The 15,177-nt window shown below is 65.7% G+C and overlaps 1 protein-coding gene across 1 annotated transcript in view; it reads left to right on the forward strand.

Moving 5' to 3' along the window:
• The first annotated feature begins 9 nt into the window (after positions 1-9).
• Positions 10-15,177, forward strand: part of LOC119093731 (WD repeat and FYVE domain-containing protein 3) — a 44,314-nt gene continuing 29,146 nt past the window's right edge. Inside the window, exons 1-22 of the mRNA XM_037216738.1 lie at positions 10-130; positions 390-577; positions 1,206-1,330; positions 1,744-1,854; positions 2,034-2,276; positions 3,129-3,229; positions 4,182-4,207; positions 4,270-4,350; positions 4,385-4,417; positions 4,973-5,112; positions 5,660-5,831; positions 6,276-6,497; positions 7,011-7,119; positions 7,624-7,716; positions 8,341-8,545; positions 10,231-10,323; positions 11,573-11,729; positions 12,115-12,288; positions 12,687-12,866; positions 13,419-13,519; positions 14,620-14,740; positions 15,064-15,126. Coding sequence (XP_037072633.1) covers positions 10-130; positions 390-577; positions 1,206-1,330; positions 1,744-1,854; positions 2,034-2,276; positions 3,129-3,229; positions 4,182-4,207; positions 4,270-4,350; positions 4,385-4,417; positions 4,973-5,112; positions 5,660-5,831; positions 6,276-6,497; positions 7,011-7,119; positions 7,624-7,716; positions 8,341-8,545; positions 10,231-10,323; positions 11,573-11,729; positions 12,115-12,288; positions 12,687-12,866; positions 13,419-13,519; positions 14,620-14,740; positions 15,064-15,126 — 2,859 coding nt within the window. The remainder of the gene's footprint in view (positions 131-389; positions 578-1,205; positions 1,331-1,743; positions 1,855-2,033; positions 2,277-3,128; positions 3,230-4,181; positions 4,208-4,269; positions 4,351-4,384; positions 4,418-4,972; positions 5,113-5,659; positions 5,832-6,275; positions 6,498-7,010; positions 7,120-7,623; positions 7,717-8,340; positions 8,546-10,230; positions 10,324-11,572; positions 11,730-12,114; positions 12,289-12,686; positions 12,867-13,418; positions 13,520-14,619; positions 14,741-15,063; positions 15,127-15,177) is intronic.

The following is a 15,177-nucleotide window of genomic DNA, read 5'->3' on the forward strand; positions in this document are numbered from 1 at the left end:
GTGGCGCGTATGGTGGAGAACGTGGGCAGCACGAGCCTGGTGCTGGGCCTGATCGCCATGGCGGCCGACGTGGAGGGCCTTTACGCCGGCGTTAAGGCGCTCACATGTGTAGTCAAGACCAACCGGGCAGGTGAGCGAGCGAGCCGGTCTTGTTAGTAATATTTTCCATAATAAAATAGCCATAAATGACCGCCGTGTTCAGGCGTCAGTGAAGCAAAGAATTGGTTAAAATGGATGTTTAGTGGATGGATGTGGAGGCAGTCATCGTGGAGAAGGCCGGGCAGTCGGCGGCCACCAGATCAAGACGCGCTGACGTCGCTCCACACGGACTGCTTGAACAGCCGGTGCGCGCCGCCGGATCTGATTTGTCCGCCGCCGGCCGCCCTCAGTCCAGATGGAGATGGACCGCTGCCACGGCTACCAGCTGCTGGCGATGCTGCTGAAGCAGAAGCGGCCGCTGCTCAACTCGCATATCCTGCACCTGGTGTTCGGCCTGGTGGGCACGGTGGACGCGCGCCGCGAGAGCAGCGGCATACCGAACGTCACCGCCTTCACCGAGCTGCTCTGCGACCTGGCGGTGAGCGGCCGGCCCCGGCCCGGCCTTGGACGAAATGGTCCGGTCTCGTAGGGGTGATCCCGGCGCTGTGGGGGATAACCGGAACCTCGTGGGAGATGACCCGGGCCTTGTGGGGGATGGGCCCCGGCCTGGGGGGGGGGGGGAGGCTAAGGGAAAGGGGGCTAAGGGATAGCTGCTGCTTTGGGCTCGGGCTTAGGCTTGGGCGGGTGCAACCAGTGCAACCAATGCAACCAGTTGCGTGCACGCCAAGTTAGAAGCTGGCTGGGAACGGCCTGTGTGGACGTCACTTCGCTGGGTCACGGTTTTGTGCGTGCCTGTTGTCCTGAAGTAGGTAGCTGGTCACTGAAGTAGGCGGCCCGTGTGTTCAGGTACTAGGTGATGAGATTTTAGAACCGGCTCGAAAGCGTAGCAGTTGGCGTCTTACAGGCCTTTGGAAGCAAAGATCCGTGTTGGAATCGCGCGTATGCCGTAAATTTTCACCGGTCATGAAGCGACGTTAGTGCATGCAGGCCTTTGTGTTATCATCGACCATCTGATACGGCGCACAGCTCATGTCGTGCCGTCACATAACCCGACCTGACCTGACCTGACCTGACCTGACCTGACCTGACCTGACCTGACCGCGCAGATTTGGAACGACGCTCCGGCGGAGCTGAGCCGCTCGCTGTACGAACACCTGCTGGAGCTGGTGACGGACTCGGCGGAGGCGCGCGGCAACCTGACCGTGCTGAGAGACGTCAGCATGACTACAAGGTGAGCCGGGCGGCCTCCGGGGGGCCTGCGGAGGCGCGCCGCCTCCCGGCCGGCCGCTGTCAACGGCCGGGGCAGCGTGGCCGTGTCCAGGGTCGTTCCCGGGCGGCATGTCGGGGGGTTCGGTGGTTTCGTGCGGCGGCTTCGGTCCTCTCTCGACACGTTGCCGTGTCTGGCCGCCTCTCAGCTGGTGTCCCCTCCCCCGGACTGACACCGTGTCTGGCCGCCGCTCGGCTGGTATCCCCCCCGGACTGACACCGTGTCTGGCCGCCGCTCGGCTGTGTCCCCTCCCCCCGGGCTGACACCCTGTCTGGCCGCCGCTCGGCTGGTGTCCCCTCCCCCCCCCCCCCCCGGACTGATACCGTCCGGTGCCGGCTGCGCTGACCGCCGTCTGTGTGTGTCTCCCCGCCGTCCAGGCTGCTGCAGACGCTGCGGGACTGCCAGCTGCCGCGCAACACGCAGCTGGTGGTGCTGAAGCTGCTCTCCGTGCTGCTGATGAACAGCCCCCGCAAGAGCGACGTCGTCATGTGAGCCATACATGGCGCTGGCGCCGACGCCGGCCGGGACTAACGGCGCTGGTCGGCCTGTTTTTGCATTGGAACGCAAGTCATGCCTTTGTGGCATTCTCGCAGTTTGATAGCGCAATTGTTATAGCAGCACCCCCTGTCGTGCCTGTCTCACGCCTCGCTTCGTGCCGGCCCGGCAGCTTCGGCCAGTTCCTGGCCGCCTCGCTGCCGGCGCCGGGCGCGCCGGAGTCGGTCTGGAGTTGTCGGGCGTGGAGCCGGCCGTGGACCCGGCCGCCGCCGCCGCCCGCCACACCATCCTGCTGCGTAACAAGTGTCTGCGCATCCTGGCCAACGTGGCGGAGCAAGACCGCCGTGGCCGACCCGGCCCGGCTCGATGACTGGATGGCGCTCCTCGGCTACGACTGGCTGCTGCTCTCCTGCAGGTGAGTCGCCGGGGCGCGCTGGACCGGCGCTGCGGATCGAGCCGGCAGTGGTGCTGGCCGCCTGTCCCTCACAGTGGTGCTACGGCGCTCTAGTAGTGCTGACCGCCCGTCCCTCACTGTGGTGCTGACGGCGCTCCAGTGGTGCTGACCGCCCGTCCCGTTCCATTGGTGCTGACCGCCCGTCCTGCCCAGTGGTGCTGACGGCGCTCCAGTGGTGCTGGCCGCCCGTCCCTCACAGTGGTGCTGACGACGCTCCAGTGGTGCTGGCCGCCCGTCCCTCACAGTGGTGCTGACGGCGCACCAGTGGTGCTGGCCGCCCGTCCTGCCCCAGTGGTGCTGACGACGCTCCAGTGGTGCCGACCGACCGTCCCGTCCTATTGGTGCTCACCGCCCGTCCTGCCCCATTGGTGCTGACGACTCTCCAGTGGTGCCGACCGACCGTCCCGTCCCATTGGTGCTGACCGACCGTCCCGTCCCATCGGTGCCGACCGACCGTCCCGTCCCATTGGTGCTGACCGCCCGTCCCGTCCCACTGGTGCCGACCGACCGTCCCGTCCCATTGGTGCTGAGCGCCCGTCCCGTCCCAGTTGAGCTGACGACGCTCGAGTGGTGCTGACCGGTGCGCGACCGGTGGTGCTGACCGCTCGTCCCTCTCAGTAGTGCTGACGACGCGCCAGTGGTGCTGACCGGTGCACGAGCAGTGGTGTGTGACCGGTCGCCGCACTGGTGCCGGCCCGCGTTCTGGCGCCGGCGGCTGGTGCGGCGGTGGTGACGGGGTGCTCCGCTGCCGCAGGCGCACCTGCACCAGACGACGGTGGTGCTGACGGCGCAGCTGCTGTTCACACTGCTGTGCTCGCCGCCGCTGCTGGCGCGCTTCCGGGACGGGGGCTGCACCGGCGGCTGGCTGCAGCAGACGGAGGGCGTCATCAAGTCGCGGCTGGGCGCTGTGCTGGGTACGTGGCGTCCGCGCCGGAGCGGCCTCACCTGCGCCCGACCGCGCCCGCTGGCGCTCGCCCTCGCACGGCGGCACGCAGCCACGCTGCCCGTGTTTGACTGCGCCCGACTGCACCTGCACCCTCACCGGCACCCGCGCCCGCACCGACAGCTACACCCTCACCGGCACCCACACCCCACCGGCACCTACACCCTCACCGGCACCCACACCCGCGCCCGCACCGACAGCTACACACTCACCGGCACCCACACCCGCACTACCACTCACGCCTACAACCACAGCCGCACTCGCACCCGCACCCGCACCCACACTCACCCCACACCCTCACCGGCACCTACACCTTCACCGGCACCTACACCCTCACCGGCACCCATGCCCACAACCGCACCCACATCCACACCTACACCTACGCCGGCACCCGCCGGGTATCAAGCTGTCGTTGTGTGTGGCCGTTGTAGTGGCGGCTGTGGGTGCCTCGGTGCTGTGAGCCACGGAGCCGGTGTTGGCCCGGTCTGTGAGTGGACCGCAGAGAGAGGTACGGACCTCCGGAGCCGGGGGTCCGCATCTCTGTCAGACCAGACCTCTCATCGTGGCAGTCAACCGGCGCGCGCGGCCGCTGCCATCTTGCTCTGCTGGCTGATGAGGTCTGCTGGCTGCAGACCTCATCAGCAGGATTTCAGCTCTGGGGCGCGATGTGCCCATTGTCGTGCTAGATACTGACTGCCGTTTGTCGTGCTCGCTGGGTTTTCTGTGCCCCCGCCTCCGGGCACAGCGGCGTGTGACGGCCGGGCGGGCCGTCAGGCTCGGACGGCACGTTCTCCCGCTCTGTGCGTGCGTGCGTGCGTGTGCGCGTGTGTGTGCGTGTGCGTGTGCGTGTGCGTGCGTGCGTGTGAGCGCGTCACCCGTCGCCTGTGCCACGCGCTGGCTGTGACCGTCCTGCCACGTGGCAGGTTACCACATGGGCGACAGTACGGCGGCGTGGGCACCAGTGGCAGCGGCGGCGGCGGCGGCGGTGCCGGCGCCGGTGCCGCCCGCCAGGAGGTGCACGACGCCACGCTGCAGATTCCCGGCTTCCAGCAGCTTAACTGGCTGCTGCCCAAGCACACGGAGCTGACCGAGGTCAGCTTCATGCTGCTGGCAGCTGCTGCTGGGCCAGCAGGTGCAGGCGCCGCCGCAGCACACGCTGGTGAGCAGAGGGGGCTTGGCCGGTGAGAATGTGGGCTGCGGTGAGAAAGTGGGCCGGGCGGTGGCGGTGGCGATGTTCTGGTGACAGGCTAGACAAGTAGCTTGTTGGAGCAGTGCGGTGCGTGATACGGGAGCCGGGGAGGCACACCTGGTGACAGGCGTGGTGTTGCGGCCGATGTAGAGGCGGCTGTAGAGAGGAGACGCAGGACCTGCGGGCTTCGCTCGGCGTCTCTGTAAGAGGAATTGGTCCTCGTGGTGGATACACCGGCCTGAGCTGACCGCAGCGCCACGAGGCCTGGCCGGACTTGACCTGGCCTTAACGACGAATTGACCTGCCACCACGCCGACAGCTGACCCTGGACACCATCTGGCTGTACATGTGGCGGTATTGACCCTCCGTGACCTGCCGCTGCCGACAGCTGACCCTGGACACCATCTGGCTGTACGTGTGCGGTACTGACCCTCCGTGACCTGCCACTGCCGACAGCTGACCCTGTGACAACCATCTGGCTGTACATGTGCGGTATTGACCCTCCTGACCTGCCGCTGCCGACAGCTGACCCTGGACACCATCTGGCTGTACGTGTGCGGCATCGACCCGGCGTCCGGCGGTCGGCTGCCGCCCAGGATGACCATCATCCCCGAGGCGCTGATCGGCCTCCTGGAGATGGTGCGCGCGCACCTGAACTACGAGAGGTCCGTGGCTGATGAGGAGGGAGGGTCGGCCGACGGGCTCGGAGGGCGGTCTGAGTGTGAGCAGGTCTGGCGTGCCTCCGTGTGCTGAGATGCCGCCGGCCGGTCGGCGAACATCCCGACTGTGATTCCAGCTGAGGCCGGTGATCGAGGCCTGTGAAGTATAGTACATGATGACATTGCGACGGTGTAAGTAATTGATGGTGCGTTACTGCCGTGTAATACTAGGTCGCGCTGTGGGGACGCTTTTTATTCCTGCCCATGTGCATCTTCTTTTTCACTAACTGCGATTAGACTCACCTCTGGGACGTTTGATGAATTTGTGGTTGCCATAGTTAATGGCGCACAAAAGCGCCTGAGGGATGCATGGGTGCCATATGACCGTTGCACTCGGTGCGCCCCAAAGCCCAAATCATCATCATCGCAGGGATGCAAAAGCGATCGTCCGGAGGTGCCACTTGCCTGCTGTCCAGCGGCCACCCGCCTCACGTGCGTGCGTGTATTGAGTGTCGCCGCCGCGTGTGACGCGTCGCCGCCGGCGCGCCGACAGCGCGTCGGAGCAGCCGCTGACGATCCTGCAGTTTGTGCTGTACCTGTACCACCACTGCGCCGACATGCGGCCGGTGCTGATGTCGTCGGAGGTGCTGGCCGTGCTGGCCGGCACGCTCTTCCCGTACCGGCCGGGCGCCGAGAGCAGCCCCACCACGCCGCTCGATGACCCGGTGAGGCGGCGCGGCGGAGGGCGGGATAAGGGGGGGGGGGGGGGCCTCGGTGGAACGGCACGCCTGGGCGGGCAGCCAGCACGGCGGGACGGAGCGGATGTTGGAGCAGCGCGTGGCGCGCTCGTAGTGGGCGGTCACACCGCAGCTTAGCTGGGGAAGGGGCGGAGACCATGGTACTGCAGTGTCTGGTGGCGTCGCTGCACCGGTGGCTGGCTCGTCAGCGCCAGCTCCGGCCGAGCAGCGCCGGCCGCCACCGGGTGCTGGCGTGCTGGCCAGCTCACCTGGACGCGGCACTCGGTCGGCAGGTGTTCAGGCGTCAGTGTCTCCTCTTTGCGACGTAGGCCCTCCACGGATTAGGATTGCACAGACCCTCAGGTGCCAGGCTATTGCCATGCTCTGCTTCCTCCGCTATACGCCACGTCAGCAAGCCATGATATCCGAGAGCTGTGGCTGAGGCTGGTGGATGAAATGCGAACCACAAGTTCGGCCGCGCGCCGACAGGTGTCTCTGAGTGACGCCGTGCTGGTGAGCGCCGCCTCGGAGGGTGTGCTGACGGCGCACCCGGCCAGTAAGTACGTGCTGGACCTGATCCGGATCGTGGCCGTGGACTCGCTGTCGCTGGCGCCCAGCAAGACCTCGCCGCCGCTCATCGACATCCTGCTGGAGGTGAGTGGCTGCCGCCGTCCGCGCCCACGGGGCCACGGCCGCCAGACGCCGTAGCGGGCGTCGGCCCACGCTGGCCGGGGTGTTGATGAGGCGTGGTGTGCTGGGTGTGGGTGTGGGCGTGATGTACTGCCGTATTCAGTGCGCGGTTTGCATTTGTGTTGTTTTGTGTTGTATTTGTTATTTGAGGACTCGTCTCCAGGGGGTGTCGAGTACTGACCGTCGGTGGGAGAATCAGGGCCTGTTTGTTTCCGCACGATGTAATCAAGCTTCTGAATTTCGTTGCGGTTGTCTCGCTTTGCCACTGTTGCATCGCAATAGCAGATCGGTAAACAATGATCCCCATGAGGCAGTCAAGCTACTCAGTGCATTTTCGAATCTCTGTCGAAAGTGGCCTGTTCGCCGCCTCCTACGATAATTCGAACACTGAACTGCCACAAAAGTCCGAGCCCCGCCCACCGATCGAACCGTCGCCCTGTGCCACTAGCCGTCCATAACCGGACGTCCTGCGGCCAGGTCGCCCCTGACAACACGACGCTGGCGCAGCAGATGTCCTTCCAGACCCGCATCCTCTCGCTGCTGATGGACCACCTGACGGCCGCGGACGTGCTGATCGGAGAGCAAGGTACGGGTCGGCGGCGGCGGCGGCGCTCGCGGAGGCGCTCGCGGAGGGCAGGCCACCGCCGCTGGTGGTCGGTCGGACCAGCCGTGCCGCGCCGGGACAGCGTCGCGGGAGAGCCGTGATGGCGGATGGCGGTTTAGTGTCGGTCGCTGGGCGTTGAAGTGTGCGGCGTTTCGAATGTGAAAGTCACAAGGGGTGCTTCTTTGGTGAGCGTTTGTGGTATGGTCCGAGCGTTGGCGGTTTTTTTGTTGCGCGTAGGTAGTGTTGTGTTGTATGCTGTTGTCACGGTGCATTTCCTGGACCATTCACGAAGAAAACAGGGTGGATGGCGTATTGTTAGAATGCCGAATATGAGTGATAGTAGGCAGACACTTGCAGACATGGCTGCGGGGCTGCCACGCCACGTCGCTCTGACGTCACCCGCCCATGTCTGTCTGACATCACGCGGCCGCGTCGGCCTGTGTGACGTCACACCACGTCACATGTGCCTCCTGCTATGTGCTGCAGCGGCGCTACCCATCTCGCCCGGAGGCAGCGTGCAGCACGTCCCCGGCAACGTGTTCTACTTCGCCGGCCGGCTGGTGGACAAGCTCTGGCAGGGTCAGTCCGCGACCACGCCCCGCACGGCCGCTCGGCCAATCAGAGCGCGGCGGCGCGGTCAGGCGCCCAATCAGCGCCCGGTCGCTCGCGAGCTGCACCAGAGCCACGGCTGATTGGTTCTGTGTCGGTGCTGTGTCCTGGCACGCTCGGCTGGCGCTCGCTAGGCTTGTCCGGCGTGGACGTGGTGACCGGCAGGTGCAGATACTCACTGATGATACACTGTGGCCGACCCGATGGCTGACGCTCTTGAGATTTGGAGCTGTGCTTGCACGGAATATTAAAGACAGACATTTGGGCAGCAATGTGCTGTCCCGACAGTGTTCTGAGCGCATTACTGAGTGTGTAGCACTGGGTTTTAATGACGCGTCAGCTGCATCGGTTATTTGCACTAGGCGCATTACATTGTAATCGAATGAGTTGTAAAAAGCGGTCTATATCGGGAGAAACGTGCTGTCCTGCGATAACAGACCCAGACGTAGTCCGCGAATTTAGATGCAGGCAAGCCAGCTCAGGTCCTTCGGATATACCACAATCTGTGGTAGCCGTCGGAGGGATGGCCGTGCGGGTACCATTGGCACCAGCCTGGCCTCAGCGCGGCCGTGACCCGACCGCCGGCCCTTGCAGGCATCTTCAAGCGCGACGCGCACGAGGTGCTGGACTTCATCATCAAGCTGATCAGCCAGGCGCGCCGCTGGTCGCAGACGCTGCCGCTGGACGGCGTCTACCACTGCCTGAACCGGGCCGTGCTCTACATCCTCTCGCGGCCCACCGACTGCGTGGCCGAGCAGCTGCGCGTGCTCGAGGCGCTGCACACGCTGACCAATCACAGGTGAGCGGCCGGTGCGCGGCAGCCAATCCCCGACTGTGTGGCCGAGCAGCTGCGCGTGCTCGAGGCGCTGCACACGCTGACCAATCACAGGTGAGCGGCCGGCGTGCGGCAGCCAGTCACGGACGAGAGATGGGCGCGCAGGGAGCGGGGGCCAATCGCAGGTCAGCGACGGGCGCATGGAGGCCAATCGCGGGCGAAAACCACGTACGCGAGAGCCAATCACGGGCGAGCCACTGGAACATGAGGTGTTAACAACGCGTGGGAGGTGGTCACATGCGCCAGGCACTGCTCAGTCGTACCTGCGCGTGCCACCTGCAAGCAAGGTGAGGACGCACACATGTGCTGGTGCGATAACCTTGTCTGGGCGGTGTCGTGTGAGGCTCACACGTGTGGGTTTACCACCGGTGAAGCACACATGGCTGACGAGTGGCAGGTCAAATATACACGTCATGGCATGTGCAGGAGCGCATCGGGCTGGCGGGCAAGGCATCGCAAAGACGGGAGGGTCGAAAGGCTTCGTGAAAATGGCGGCGGATACGTGAATACACGCTGCTGCCGTGTCAGGGATCAGTTTAGCTCTACGCGCCTCGTTACAAGTCTGCTCGTCGCGCTTCGCCGCTGGGTATCAGCTGTGGCAGTGTAGCCGCCGCCAGAGTGCGCCCGGGTCCAGTGTGTTGGTCTGACACCGAGCCGCTCCCCCGCCGCCAGAGTGTGCCCGGGTCCAGTGTGTTGGTCTCACACCGAGCCGCTCCCCCGCCGCCAGAGTGTGCCCGGGTCCAGTGTGTTTGGTCTCACACCGAGCCGCTCCCCCGCCGCCAGAGTGTGCCCGGGTCCAGTGTGTTGGTCTCACACCGAGCCGCTCCCCCGCCGCCAGAGTGTGCCCGGGTCCAGTGTGTTGGTCTCACACCCAGCCGCTCCCCCGCCGCCAGAGTGTGCCCTGTCCAGTGTGTTGGTCTCACACCGAGCCGCTCCCCCGCCGCCAGAGTGTGCCCTGTCCAGTGTGTTGGTCTCACACCGAGCCGCTCCCCCGCCGCCAGAGTGTGCCCGGGTCCAGTGTGTTGGTCTCACACCGAGCCGCTCCCCCGCCGCCAGAGTGTGCTCTGTCCAGTGTGTTGGTCTCACACCGAGCCGCTCCCCCGCCGCCAGAGTGTGCCCGGGTCCAGTGTGTGGTCTCACACCGAGCCGCTCCCCCGCCGCCAGAGTGTGCCCTGTCCAGTGTGTTGGTCTCACACCGAGCCGCTCCCCCGCCGCCAGAGTGTGCCCTGTCCAGTGTGTTGGTCTCACACCGAGCCGCTCCCCCGCCGCCAGAGTGTGCCCTGTCCAGTGTGTTGGTCTCACACCGAGCCGCTCCCCGCCGCCAGAGTGTGCCCTGTCCAGTGTGTTGGTCTCACACCGAGCCGCTCCCCCGCCGCCAGAGTGTGCCCTGTCCAGTGTGTTGGTCTCACACCGAGCCGCTCCCCCGCCGCCAGAGTGTGCCCTGTCCAGTGTGTTGGTCTCACACCGAGCCGCTCCCCCGCCGCCAGAGTGTGCCCTGTCCAGTGTGTTGGTCTCACACCGAGCCGCTCCCCCGCCGCCGGAGTGTGCCCTGTCCGGTGTGTTGGTCTCACACCGAGCCGCTCCCCCGCCGCCAGAGTGTGCCCGGGTCCAGTGTGTTGGTCTCACACCGAGCCGCTCCCCCGCTGCAGGAGCCTGGTATTCGGCTCCGGGAACCACGACTCGGAGTTTTTCGGCGCGCTCGTGTACTGCCTGCTGCAGCTGACCGGCGGCCTCAAGATCATGTGAGTGGACGGCTGAGGGACGGCCAGGGCGCGCCCGCCCGGACGCGCCCCTCATACACTTGGCAGCACCTCGCCGGTGCTGACGCTCCCCGCCGTGCCTTGCGGCCGGCCGCGTGCTGGAAAACACAATCAGTAATCGCTTATTTTATGAATTATGCTCGGATGCACTAAGCGTCAGGAAGTTGAAGCGGTCATACTTAGCTTCAGCTATTACCCATGTCCGAATTGGTTTGAGCCTAGATTTTTCTGCGACTGAAAGTGGAACGCTCCGAGCACAAACACCCTCGCTTTTACGTTCACTGTTTAAAGTGGTCTGCGACATGCGTAATGCTCGCCAATACAGGACGGGGGGGGGGGGGGGGGGGGTCGGAGCGGCTGGTCCGGCGGGCTGGCCGGTGATCGGTGCAGAGGGCTGGACCAGAGTGCGCTGCGCTGGCGCTGCTGGCCCGGCGCCCGCTCACGATCCGGCCGTGTGCCCCCAGAGTGGCGGAGCGTGCGAAGCGGTATGTGATGCGTGATACGGTGGTGCTGTGACATGTCGGCTGTCGGTGCATGGGGCGGGCTGTGGTCGCCCGGGCGCGGGATGTCACGTACCGGCTGGCGTGGTGCGCTCAGAAAACTTGTAGACCCACCGGGAATCGAAACCGGGACCCTCGGGCTCCAAGGTCGTCACTTAGCACACCCTAGCGCCCATGCTGCGTAGATGCATATGCAGTGTTGCGATTAGGCACATGGAACTTAGATACGTATTGTCGCACACCTGGATATTTAGCACATGAATGTGAACCGTAGAATAATATATGTGCTACAATATGCTGTGCTGGGATGCATCGGTTGGTAAGCAACAAATAGCCTATCGTGGTTGACGTGAAAAGCAGCTTGGTTGGGGTTGTGTGTTGTTCCGGACCATCTTGGTTCGGGTGCTTTCTGTCGGTCGCGAGGCATTGGATCCTGGTAGGAATGGGCGGTCATCACCTGTAACGCCACTTAAATGTGTTCAGGTCTGTCGTCATAATTGATCTCAGCACGTCTTCTACGCTTTTTTCGCAAGTGCATTAACGTCCCACGCGACACGTTTCTCCACGGAGGTCATAAAGTGTGCTAAGTCTGTCTGACTTGGCCTGCTCGCTGCACGTGACCTGACCTGACATGGCATGATTCAGGTCTTGTCATTCTGGCCACACGCGGCGTGGTCCTGCTGCCCAGCGCTTGACCTGACCTGTGACCTGACCTGACCTCTGACCTGCAGCATGGAGGCCGAGTCTCGAACGGTTTGGCACGCGATCCCGACCTCGCTCGACCCCGAGACCAGTCCCAACACGGCCCAGGGGCACAACCTGATGGCCAACGCCGCCCGCCGTGTCTGGTGCGAGCTGTACATCTGGAAACGGCCCGCCGTCGAGGAGGTGAGGCTGCAGGGGCGGCACGGCGCCGAGCGGGCCGACGGCCCCGGCCCCGGCCCCGGCCCCGGCCCCGGCCCCGGCCCCGGCCCCGGCCACGACCACAGCCGTGACCACGGCCACGGTCACGGTCGCCAGGCCAGGGGTGTGCGTGCGTGTGGGTTGCCTGCAGAGCAGTGCATCGCTCTGACCTGATCTCACCTGACCTGACCTGTCCTGTCCTGTCCTGTCCTGTCCTGTCCTGTCCTGTCCTGTTCTGTCCTGCCCTGATCTGCCCTGACGTCTGATGGCCGACAGGTTTGAAATGTCGGCCAGCCGCTGCAAAACAATGCATTGCCCCGGCATACCCTGACCTGACCTGACCTGACACCTGACACCTGACGGTCGGCAGGTGTTTAAGGTCAGCCTGCCGCTGCAGAACAGCACGGCGCCGGACCTGGAGGCGGTGCGGGAGCTGCTACAGGAGCCGGCCACGCGGCTCTGGCTGGCCTTCCTCGACGGCGAGAAGAAGTGCTCGTACCGGCCGCCGTGGGAGATCCAGGCGCAGCTGCAGACCGTCAGCAGCGTGAGCACGCGGCGAACACGTGGCGTCCGTCGGCCGCTGCGGCCCACACAGCGACGCATTCTGCTGAGGGGGGGGGGGAAGGGTTGGATGTTAAAGGAGACGGGGAACGCAAGCACGAAAGGAAGCTATTGCGGGTGGTCTGCAACATGTGGGGCGGGGGAGCGTGTGGAATTGAGGCGAGTCTCTTTTCATGTGGGTTTAGCTTGTTGGACCAGGGTTCAGCGGTTGCCAAAATGTCTGATGTGGCTTATGTACGAAGCGTGCAGCACCAGCATGAAATGTGCCCCCGAATTACACTTCGGTCGACGTGCCGTGCCGTCCCGCGCGCGTCACACGGCATTGTAGTGGGTGCGTCGGCGGGCGCGTGGTGACGCGCGCTGGCCGCCGGGCGCCGACAGAAGCTGCAGCGCGTGACGGGCGGCCTGACGCGGCTGGCGCAGCGCACGCGCTCGCGGCGCGACGACTCGGTGCGCGCGCGCCACTCGACGCTGACGGCCGGCGAGGCCGACCTCTGTACGCTGCAGCATATCGGCCTCGTCCGCGACACGGTGGCCACGCAGTTCCGCCAGCTGAAACAGGTGCGTCGCGCCGCGCCGCGCCGCGTCGGTCCGTGCCGGTTCGTGCCGGTTCGTGCCCTGGTGGACGCTGCGGGAGGAGGGCGAGGGAGGGGGTGCACCGCGTCGGTGGTAAGTGAGCGGGTGTATTGTGAGCAGGTGTTTGGGGTGCGATACTGGGGTGGACGATGCACTGGAAGGGCAGACCATGGTAAGTGATTTCCGAGCTAAAGCTGCGGGCTGAATGATTTCTTGCGCAGTGATTACCTTGTGGGGACGTCAACTGGCGGCTTGAACTGGGCGTGTCCTCGAGGCGACAGGAGCGTAAAACGCAGGCGTGGGTTTGAAGTCACTGTATTTGTTAGTTTGCCTCCCTGGATTACCCCGACCCCACTCGTGCATTGACAGAATGGTCTCGTGCAGTGGCAGACAGTCTCGTGCAATGACAGAATGGTCTCGTGCAGTGGCAGACGGTCTCGTGCAATGACAGAATGGTCTCGTGCAGCGCCGAAGCACGGCCATTGCCCCGTGCAGCTAACACGCGCCGACTGACGGGACGTGCTGCGCTGCCGACAGAGCCAGAAGTACATGGACGACTTCCTGATGGACGAGTGGCAGCGGATGGAGATGGAGCTGACGAGAGAGCGCGGCCTCTGGGGCCCTGACGTGGGCAGCAGGTGAGAGGCGCCGGCGCCGCCACCGGCTCCAGCGGCAGCGGATGGAGATGGAGCTGACGAGAGAGCGCGGCCTCTGGGGTCCTGACGTGGGCAGCAGGTGAGAGGCGCCGCCGCCGCCGCCACCGGCTCCAGCTCCGGCTGGAGCCGGCGGCGGCGGTCGGAGCTGGAGCTGACACGGAGCCCGCCGCTCGGCCTGCTCCGGGGTGCTCCCGTGCCGGGCACGTCCGATGCGCGCTGGCCTCTGGCGGCCGGGCAGACGGCTGCCCCCGTTACAGTTGACACTGCTCTGTGTGATTCGCCTCTGCGCCTGAGGACGCCCGCTCTGACCGCTCCGATTGTCGGCCCGCTCCGGGGTGCTCTCGTGCGGGGCGTGTCTGGTGCGGCTGGCCTTTGGCGCCCGGCAGACGGCTGCCCCCGTCACAGTTGGCCCTCTGCTCTGAGTGACCCGCCTCTGCGCCGGAGGACGCCCGCTCTGACCGCTCCGATTGTCGGCCCGCTCCGGGGTGCTCTCGTGCGGGGCGTGTCTGGTGCGGCTGGCCTTTGGCGCCCGGCAGACGGCTGCCCCCGTCACAGTTGGCCCTCTGCTCTGAGTGACCCGCCTCTGCGCCGGAGGACGCCCGCTCTGACCGCTCCGATTGTCGGCCCGCTCCGGGGTGCTCTCGTGCGGGGCGTGTCTGGTGCGGCTGGCCTTTGGCGCCCGGCAGACGGCTGCCCCCGTCACAGTTGGCCCTCTGCTCTGAGTGACCCGCCTCTGCGCCGGAGGACGCCCGCTCTGACCGCTCCGATTGTCGGCCCGCTCCGGGGTGCTCTCGTGCGGGGCGTGTCTGGTGCGGCTGGCCTTTGGCGCCCGGCAGACGGCTGCCCCCGTCACAGTTGGCCCTCTGCTCTGAGTGACCCGCCTCTGCGCCGGAGGACGCCCGCTCTGACCGCTCCGATTGTCGGCCCGCTCCGGGGTGCTCTCGTGCGGGGCGCGTCCGATGCGGCTGGCCTTTGGCGGCTGGGCAGACTCCGGGCCCGGTCACAGCTGGCGCTCTGCTCTGAGTGACCCGCCTCTGCGCCGGAGGACGCCCGCTCTGACTGCTCCGATCCTCCTGCGACAGCCTCAGCAAGTGGCAGCTGGACAACACGGAGGGACCGTGCCGCATGCGCAAGCGCACGAGCCTGGACGTGACGTTCTACCAGCGCTACCCGTACCGGCCCGACCTGGAGCTGGTGGTACACGTGAGTGGCCTGACGCGCGGCCGACGGCGGCCGGGCCGACCCCACCGATAGATGGCAGCACCTGTGACGCGTCGGCGTGGTACTAATGAGCCGTGGATCTCGTCAAAGACGGGCGGCTGCGCTTGTGGCGTAGTTGGAGGAGGCTGGTGGCATGGAGGGACGTCGACACACTCGTGCATCAATCCTGTGCGTGTTGTTCTTGTTGTGCCGTCCTTTCGTCTCTTGGCTGACAGCTCTCAACTTCCGCAAGCCCTTCGGTGGCCGGGTGGCCGGCGTGGACGCCCGCGTTGACAGTCGTCTCCCCCCTCCCCCCGCGCCGGCAGCGCGCCACCAAGTACAAGGTGGCGCGGTCGCGGGACGCGCGCGCCTGGGCCCAGCTGCCGCCGCGGCGCGCGCTGCTGGGCGGCGCCGAGGCCGGCCGGCCGGCGGCGGCGCCC

The sequence above is a fragment of the Pollicipes pollicipes genome, unplaced genomic scaffold (assembly GCF_011947565.3).
Source record: "Pollicipes pollicipes isolate AB1234 unplaced genomic scaffold, Ppol_2.1 Scaffold_1600;HRSCAF=1878_pilon_pilon_pilon, whole genome shotgun sequence".
In the NCBI taxonomy this organism is placed as follows: Eukaryota; Metazoa; Arthropoda; class Thecostraca; order Pollicipedomorpha; family Pollicipedidae; genus Pollicipes; species Pollicipes pollicipes.